This window comes from Agelaius tricolor, unplaced genomic scaffold, assembly GCF_023055355.1.
Source record: "Agelaius tricolor isolate 1412-34295 unplaced genomic scaffold, bAgeTri1.0.p SCAF_2, whole genome shotgun sequence".
NCBI classification, from domain to species: Eukaryota; Metazoa; Chordata; class Aves; order Passeriformes; family Icteridae; genus Agelaius; species Agelaius tricolor.
In genome coordinates, this window is record NW_027269262.1 from 86000860 (window position 1) to 86010271 (window position 9412).

At 45.9% G+C, this 9412-nt stretch overlaps 1 protein-coding gene across 1 annotated transcript; it reads left to right on the forward strand.

Annotated features, from left to right (window-relative positions):
- Positions 1-635: 635 nt before the first annotated feature.
- MYC (MYC proto-oncogene, bHLH transcription factor) lies at positions 636-4168 on the forward strand. The gene is made up of 3 exons (XM_071421792.1): positions 636-844; positions 1236-1941; positions 2996-4168. The coding sequence occupies exons 1-3, from the start codon at positions 803-805 to the stop codon at positions 3568-3570; spliced, it is 1323 nt and encodes a 440-aa protein (XP_071277893.1). The 5' UTR covers positions 636-802; the 3' UTR covers positions 3571-4168.
- Positions 4169-9412: the final 5244 nt, after the last annotated feature.

A 9412-nucleotide genomic window follows, 5' to 3' on the forward strand; every position in this document is an offset into this window, starting at 1 on the left:
CCCCTCGCCGGCGCTTTAAAGGAGGAAAGCAACTAAACTTCTATTGTACCGGCTAGCGCGCCGCGCCGCCCCGGAGCAGCGACCGACCGACCGACCGCGCCGGGAGGTGGCTGCTCCGCCGCTCCGTGGGGTTTATCAAACCGTAGTGGGAGGAAGAGACCTACATTCTCCCGGCGTTTTGTCTATTTTTCTTTCTTTTTTTTTTTTTTTTTTTAATTTTCCCCCCGTCCTTTCTGGCGGTTCTTTTTATCATCTATCCATTTTCCCTTCGTTGTTCCCGCACCGCCTGCAATAATCGCCTCGCTACGTCTCGCAGCTGGCGCGTTGGAGAAGCCGGTGAGTTGCGGGGCTCTTGGCTTCCCATCACTCGATTCCCGCGGTTGTGGCGTTTGGATTGACACGGGCTGGTGACACCCCGGCTGCTGGCGGGGCTGCGCTCCGCGGACGTGGATACCGACGGTCCCTCCCGACGGACGCTCTCCTCTGCTGGAGCTCCGGCGTTCCCATCCTTTTTCTTGCGCTCGGATTTTAATTTAATTTTTTTGCGGGGGGAGGGGAGCATTTGCTTCTCGCGTGTGCGCGGGCAGGGTATGATTGCTACATATATTGCTTATATGCATTTATATATATGCGGATATGTGTATATATATATATATGACAAGATTTGGCAAAGTTTGCCAAGGTCGCTGCTTGTCCCTGCGCAGCGCCAGCACGCCCAGGTGGGTGGCTGAGGAACCGCCCGGCTCCCGGCTAGAAGCCGCCGGGCGCTTGGCACCCCTTCCCGCCGGGACGGGGGATAGGGATGGCGCTGCGGTCCCGGGAGGGAAGGAGCTCCGTGCCCCATGTGAGCGGCAGCGGCAGAGAGCTGAGCTGAGCCCAGCCGAGCCGAGCCGAGCCGGGCTGCCGCAGCCCCTCCGGGGGAGCGGGGAGGGTGGTCCGGGAGCTGACAACCGATCCCTCGGCGGGTCAGGTCGCGCCCTCCCGATTGTTCCGCCGCGCTTAGAACGGAGTGAAGGAGGGTCGTAGGTTGTTTTATTTTTTTTTTTTTATTATTACTATAATTATAATTTTTTTTTTTTTTTTTTTACTAAACGCGACTGCGCATTTCCCTGCCGGCACGGTGTGCGGAGCGGGGAGGGAGCGCTGCGCGCCGGGGGCCGGTAGCTCCACCGAAGCCGGGGAGAGCCGACCCCCACAGCTCACCCGGGTGCCCCTTTCTCCCCTCCCTCCCGCAGGCACCAGCCGCCGCGATGCCGCTCAGCGCCGGCTTCTCCAGCAAGAACTACGACTACGATTACGACTCTGTGCAGCCCTACTTCTACTTCGAGGAGGAGGAAGAGAACTTCTACTTGGCGGCGCAGCAGCGGGGCAGCGAGCTGCAGCCCCCCGCCCCGTCCGAGGACATATGGAAGAAGTTTGAGCTGCTGCCCACGCCGCCCCTCTCCCCCAGCCGCCGCTCCAGCCTGGCCACCGCCTCCTGCTTCCCCTCCACCGCTGACCAGCTGGAGATTGTGACCGAGCTCCTCGGGGGGGACATGGTCAACCAGAGCTTCATCTGCGACCCTGACGACGAGACCGTCAAGTCCATCATCATCCAGGACTGCATGTGGAGCGGCTTCTCCGCCGCCGCCAAGCTGGAGAAGGTGGTCTCGGAGAAGCTGGCGTCCTACCAGGCTGCCCGCCGAGAGGGGGGCCCCGCCGCCCGCCCCGGACCGCCGTCCGCCGCGCCGCCGGCACCGCCGCCCGGACTGGCCGCGTCCCCCGCCGCCTCCGTCAGCCTCTACCTGCACGACCTGGGCGCCGCCGCCGCCGACTGCATCGACCCCTCGGTGGTCTTTCCCTACCCGCTGAGCGAGCGGGCCCCGCGGGCCGCGCCGCCCGGCGCCAGCCCCGCGTCCCTGCTGGGCGTCGACACGCCGCCCACGACCAGCAGCGACTCGGGTGAGTGGGACCCACGCGTGCTCCGGGAGGGCGTGGGAACCCGCGCGGCGCCAGGGGCTCCCGGGGCGCAGCTGGAAGGCAGCACACCCCCGCCTCCCTCCTCAGCCCCCTTTTGCTCCCCTCCCCGCGTGCGATTTTTTTTTTTTTTTTTTAAATGCCACGTTTGCGAGGCACGGAGAGTCCTAGCCAGCTTATTTCCTGGAAAACCAGCCCAGTTTTTCCTCCGGGGAATAAGGGAGTGAAAAGCGGGGGGGAAAAAGTATGTGTAAGTGTAGGTGGGATAAACTTTCATCATGGGGTCCCGATAAGGTTGGCTCCCGGTTTCACCCGTGGGCCGGGAAGGAGTTAACTCCAGCCCGAGAGCCGCGGGGAGAATGTGCAGTCAGGGAGGTGCTAGTGAAAGTGACTGCAGGGGAGTGAATGGGGCTGGGAAAGTTTTAGAAATGCTTCCTTAGGTATGTGACAGCGGGTTCCGCTCCCTCGTAAATCTGGTTTGAAAGTGAGTTTCTACCCAAAGCGCTACAGCCTTCCCCTTTTCCTTTTTTAAAACTAGTTTTCTTTTTTTTTTCGCCCCCAAACTCCCTCCTATTTTCCACAAATTACCAGATCAAGAGAGATTCAGAAAATGTCTCTGAATACCCATGTGTGTTAAGTAAGCTTTCTTTTAAGGCGTGGCCAAAGCCTTCTAAATCCATAATTAAGGGCAGCTTGAGTCTGGGAGCTTTATTGCGCTGTACTGCTGACAACCGAGGTTAAACTTTCCTACTATCTTTCGTGCACTCGACATTACGCAAGATCATTACAACTTTTTGAAATCAGGGAGCCAGGGTTTGGACTGCAGTCCATGTGTCCTATTGTACTTGAAGCATTGCTTCCTTAAAGGGAAGGCTCTTGGGGAAAGCCATGTCCAGCATCATGAAATAGATTTAAGAAGGGTTTGTCATTGGGTTCCTCGTTGTGCAACTCATAGTAGCCTTCCCTTTACATACAGTAGTCTTGAGAGTGCCTACATACAAGTTATGAATTAATTTTTTTTTTTTTTTTTTTATGGCAGAAGAAGAACAAGAAGAAGATGAGGAAATCGATGTTGTTACATTAGCTGAAGCAAATGAGTATGAATCCAGCACAGAGTCCAGCAGCACAGAGACGTCAGAAGAGCACAGTAAGCCCCACCAAAGCCCACTGGTTCTCAAACGGTGTCATGTCAACATCCATCAGCACAATTATGCCGCTCCTCCCTCCACCAAGGTTGAATACCCAGCTGCAAAAAGGCTAAGGTTGGAAAGTGGCAGAGTTCTCAAACAGATCAGCAACAACCGAAAATGCTCCAGTCCGCGCACGTCAGGCTCGTCAGATTCGGAAGAGAATGACAAGAGGCGAACACACAATGTCTTGGAGCGCCAGAGGAGAAATGAGCTGAAGTTGAGTTTCTTTGCCTTGCGTGACGAGATACCCGAGGTGGCCAACAATGAAAAGGCTCCCAAGGTTGTCATCCTGAAAAAAGCGACAGAGTACGTTCTTTCCATCCAGTCAGAGGAACACAGACTGATTGCAGAGAAAGAGCAGTTGAGGCGGAGGAGAGAACAGTTGAAACACAAACTTGAGCAGCTAAGGAACTGTTGTGCATAGGAACTCTTGAGCATCACTTAGAATAATGCAAACTAGACTGAAACTATGATAAAATATTAATGATTCTAATATCTCTCATGAACTACGCGGTCCATCGAGTATGGAACTATTGCAACTGCATGCTGTGCGATTTAACTTGAGACTACACAACCTTGGCTGAATCTCCCAAGGGTTTGGCCAGAACCTCAAAACTGCCTCATAATTGATACTTTGGACATAAGGGATGATGGGACATTCTTCATGCTTGGGGATGAACTCTTCAATTTTTTTTCTTTTAAGATTTTGTATTTAAGGCATTTTTTCATACGAGAATCCAAAAGAAAAAGGTTGTCCCCAGTTTGCTGTATATATTTACACATCATATTGCCATGTAAATACCTTTAATAAAGCCTTTATAGAAAAATGTGCAACATTAATACGCAACAGTTGTGGCAACTGGATTTATACTTGTCTTGAACTTCTGTGCCATAACATTTCACAATTTTGTTTTTTATTTAAGTACTTTTTTTTTTCCTTTTACAAATGATTTTTATTTTGTTTTTAGATAAATAAATATTTGCCCAAAATATAATTAGCTAAATCCTGTGTAAAGACTTCACTTTGTTTCCCACTGTTGTCATTACATGTCTATTTCCATGACATTCCTTTTTCTGTCACCCTGACAGTGACCTGACTGAAGTTAAAGGGGGGTTGGATGAGGGGAAGTGGTGTTAGTTTTGCTCACAGCTTAGTAGAGACTAGATCCTTGCTCCCACTCCATCTCTTAATTGAAGTGGGTAAAATGATCAGTGTAATGTCAATTCAACTTGCCTTGCCACCAGGTCCTCCATGCAGGTGTGGTAGCAATGCCTGTGTTGGTTGTGGTCATTTGCCTGCTGAAAGTAAAGCTGGAGTGGTGCATTTTCTCACTGATCACCTCAGTATGTAGGCTCTGCATTCCTTCCACATACATATAATTACATTTTCAGGGCATGACCTTCATTCTGCACTAGGACATAGCCATGTACTTTGAGGGCTGCTTTGTAGTAGGCTCACCTTAATTGCTTCCTGTTTGATTTTAACAGAAGTTAAAGAGGATAAGAAAATAAACTGAGATGGTGAGTGTTGAAGTGGTTAAAACAACAGAGCGGTTTCCCTTTTTAAGTGCTGAAATCAGCAGAGCCAATCTTGGTCAAACACCTTAACACTTTATTAATGTGAATAGTTACTTGGGATTTCAAGGGATACAAAGTTCAAGGACACAGAAAAGGGAGCAAATGAAAAGGAGAGCTATTTCTCACTTGAAGAATATGCTCAGACAGATTCCTAACATTTGCCAGACATATTAAATAATATTTACATTCAGGACTTGTCTCATGATCAGCCTCGGATGGGCCATAAGGTACTTGCTTGACGCAGCTCCAAAGATTAGATTTGATCTTTTCTCCCCTTTTCACCCTCTTAGCACCACTTTAGTCATGACTTCAGTAACAAATCAATGAGCCCTTTGATGTGGAGGAAGAGTGTGTTTTTCAAAAACTTGGGCCTTGCACTTTTTTGATTTTCATAATTCCCGTTAAATACATATTTGCTTGGCTTCTAACCATTAGAGGTGCAGTGCTGCCAGATAGCACCAGTGAACTGGGACCAAGGGTTCAGGTTTTCTATTGTTTTTGGGTTCAGAGTGGGAAGAAGAATGCCTGGGTGTGGGTATATGTGGGAAGGGGCAGGTGGCACTGTGCAGGCAGGGTAGATGCCAAAGGTCTCTGTTCTGCAAAGCCCTGGGTAACCACCCCAACAATCTTCCACGAGGGAGTTTGGAAAGAAGGTAAGTGTGTAAATCCTATTTGGTGGAGGGCTTTAGGTGTTTGAAGGTTTCCTGGAGGAAAAAAACCCCATTCTGTTAGAAAAAGAGAAGAAAGCAAGGCTTTTCTCTTAATTTTTTTTTGTATCACCCCCTGTAACTGGGTTTATAGAAGTGGTCCACAGTGGCTTTTTTCCAGCGTGTGATTCCGATATTCACTTATGAGGAAAAAGAATTATGTGAAATGAAACTGTTAATTGTATCTGAACTGTAAATCAGGACAACTTACAGCTATGAATAACATAAAAGTTCTGCCTTTTATTAGACAGGATATCTAATTTTAAAAATACATTCATTTTATGTGCCTTTTGGTGTGCTTCCTATTTTAGATATTGCTTCAGAACAGAAGCAAGATGTTGTTGAAGAATTTATAACTGCAATCCCATCCTCCAAAATAAACCAGGAGGTGTAGATCCATCCACAAAAACTGAAAAATATGTCACCTTTGAATTCCAGTTTCATGTGGTAGCAAAGCCCCCTGGCTTCTTCCTGTTAAATGAGGCTAGACCACAATGATTAATGAACCTCTTCTTAGTTGTCAGCTTCTTATATCATTTGGAGAACAGTTTTGGGTTTTTTCTTCTATCTGCAGAAGGTCTTTAGTATTCTAATGAATAGGATACTTGCAGTTATTTAATTTCTTACTCTTACTTTTAACTGAGCATCAGTTCCTCTTGCCACTGTCCTACTGGAAAACAAACTATGAATGTGATCTCAAATTGCCACTAAAAAAATACAGTTTTATGGGGTGTAACTTCATATTTATGACATTTCTTACTTTGTTGTATGATTGCAAAGTACCTGAATAATGCAATAAAAAAAATTAAAACATCTTATGGGTACAGGGTTAAGAAACCTCTTCTGGTCATTAACTTGCTGCTGGAATAAGAGGAATGTGGCTTCCACTTTCCAACTGCTCACCAGAGATTAGCCCATTCAGAAGACACAGACATCTCACAGGAGCTTCTGGGCTAGATTCAGTTAGTAGTGCATTATATCTGGATAGGAAGGTGTTGGGGTTTGCTGCTGTTTTGGAGCAGTAGAGGAGATAAGCTTACAAAAGCAGCATCGGAGCCTTGAAATGAAATGCAGAATTTACAGTGCTTGCCAAACAGCTGTACTGAAGCTCTACGTGAAATACAAGGAACATTTTTAATACACTTCTCTGCTCCTTTACTTTCACAGGACACTTAAAGCTACTTCTCTTCCAGAAGAACTTTAAGCAAAATGTGGCATCAAAGGAAACTAGAAACAAACCATCATGGTGAAAATAAAATTTCCTTTATCATTTACCCTCACTGATTTAATTTAATTTAATACCAACTTTGAGGATTCCATCTTAATTTTTATTCTTGTGCTTAAATTTTGTCTTTGCAGCCAAGTTTTCATTTGAATGGCTTCAATGATTCAATACAGAATATGCTAGAGGAGAACTGGGATGTATAAAAGAACCCATGTCTGCTTAATTCAGCTCCCACCGGAATCTGTAGAAATTCCATGTTTCTTCCAGAGGAACAGATTTGCGCCAGTGGAGGATGCTCTTGAAAATTTTATCACTACCTATAAAGAAATCACTTTACTTGTCCCTACGTAAGCACTCTTGCTCATGAAGCACTTTGCAACCCTTGCAGGCAGTTGAGAGATGGCAAACATTTCATCAGAGTTGCATGAAAGGGAGAATTTCAGGTAAGTGGACTAGAATAACTGTAAACTGGAAATAAGCCAAGCCACTGCAGTTGAAATCTGAATTTATTCAAAACAGAAGGTGGAGGTGGTTGTTTCATCTACAGAGATGAACCATCTTCTAACATGTTGGATTTATTTTTGTTTGTTTGGTTTTGGGTTTTTTTGTTTATTTGTTTGGGGTTTTTTTTGTTTTATTGATTTGTGTTAGAATCATCTGCCTAGGAATTAACAGAAAAATAAAACTGAACTATAAATGATCCTAACACAGGCAGGCAGCTTTGGGAGAGATTCGGGATTTGCTTCCCAGCTTACAGGTTTGCTATTCCTTCATTTTAAAAGGACATTTATGGCAGCTTCTGAAAAAATGTTCTACTGAGACTGAGAACTAAGCCCTGGTTTTCCCTTGTCGTTTTCACGCAGATGAGACCTAAACTTGACTAGAAAAAGTGAAATCAAGAAATCAAATAGATAAGCTGCAGAAACCAGATATCATTTCCAGTACAAAACATTAGATGTTCAGCAAGTTTTACCTACCTTCGTATCACTTACTCATCTCAGACATAGCTGTAAATGTCAGTGGGGACAGGCTGTAAAAAAATGTTATCCAAGATTCAGAGTAGCTGCTAGAAAGTCAAAGGGGATTTTTTTTCCCCCCTAATTTAACCAATAATCTTCTACATAGATCTTGAACGAAGGAAGGTGCAAGAATTTGGAGCACCTTGCTTATAGCAGTGGACTCAGCCATGCAAGCAATTCCCTTTATAGAAACATAGAATTGTTTAGGTTGGAAAAGTCTTTAAAATCATTGAGTCCAACTACTAGCCCAGCACTGCTGAGTCCACCAGTAATCCATATCCACAAGTGCCACACCTACACATCCTTTAAATCCTTCCAGGAATGGTAACTCAGCTGTCCATCAACCAACACCCCCAGGTCCTGTTCCTCTGAGCAGAAAATACTGGCCCCAATACTGGGCCCTGGGGAACACCACTTGTAACTGGATTTAACTCTACTCACCACCATTCTTATCCAGCCAGATTTTTACCCAGTGAAGAGTGCACATGTCCAAGCCACAAACACCCAGTTTTTCCAGGAGAATTCTGTGAAAGATGCAGTGCCAAAGGCTTTCCTAATGTCTAGGCAGACATCACAGCCTTTCCTGCATCCACTAAGTGGGTCACCTTGTCATAGAAGGAGATCAGGTTGGTCAAGCAGGACCTGCCTTTCATAAATCCTTGCTGGCTGGGCCTGATCCCCTGGTTGTCCTGTGTCAGGTGGTGTCACTCAAGATGCTCTGCTCCAAAGTCTTCTCTGGCACTGAGGTCACACTGAGGGCATGTGGTTCCCCAGATCCTCCTTCATCCTTTCTTGCAGATATGCCTCATGAAAGAGTTGCAGTCACTGTGCTTCCAGGGGGGAGCTGGTTTGGGTGGGACCCTGGCCAGGCAGTGGGAATATCACCCTCAATTGGTTTGTACTATAATACAGGCATTTTTTCAAGTCACTTCAAGCCCAAGCAGCTTGTCTTCAAGTGTGTCCAGACTCCACCTTCCTGGCAAATGAGATTAATTTTTTCTGATAATGATGAGTATGACCTTTGGTGCTGAATATTAATGCATATGAAAAAGCATTATTGGCCACTTGCCAAAACTATTAATATTTGTAGTTACTGAGCAAACCTTGCTTCAAGTTGCCACCAATGCATGGGAGCCCAAGCTACAATGCATTTCTGCATGGTTGTGCTTGAAACCATGAGACACAAGGGAGAAATCACTGGCTGAGAGTGGACCCCACAGCTCAGGCTGACTGAAGGATCTTATTCCCACAAGCCCTGTTTCCAGTTTCCAGCTTAACACAGGAATTGTGGAGCTATTCTTTTTTCTAGACAAGTCTGGGAGAAAGCAGCTAGTTCCTGACATTATGTGTTAGGGTGATTACATTTTATTGCTAAATTCACCCTTTACATAAGTCTGTCTGTGGATCTTGCCATGGCTACTTTTCTGTTGAATACATTTCCATTCAAGGCAAAATCTTTCTTGTCACCATGTGTACTTTCCATTCCATGTCCCAATTACATGGAATTATGTTTTCCAGATAGGATCAGAAAGAAAAAAAGTAGATATAAGAATTAGGTGCAATAACTGAAGAGATTTGAAAATATAAACTGCAAAACTTAAGCAATCTGACTGGGTCATAAAGAGTTCCAATCAGAGAAATTAGCACTGCTTGGAACTAATTAGCTTCATCAGCTTCCTTCATGTTAATTTATCCATGAAGAAAGAGGGGGAAAAAATTACAGGGATTGCTCTCTAT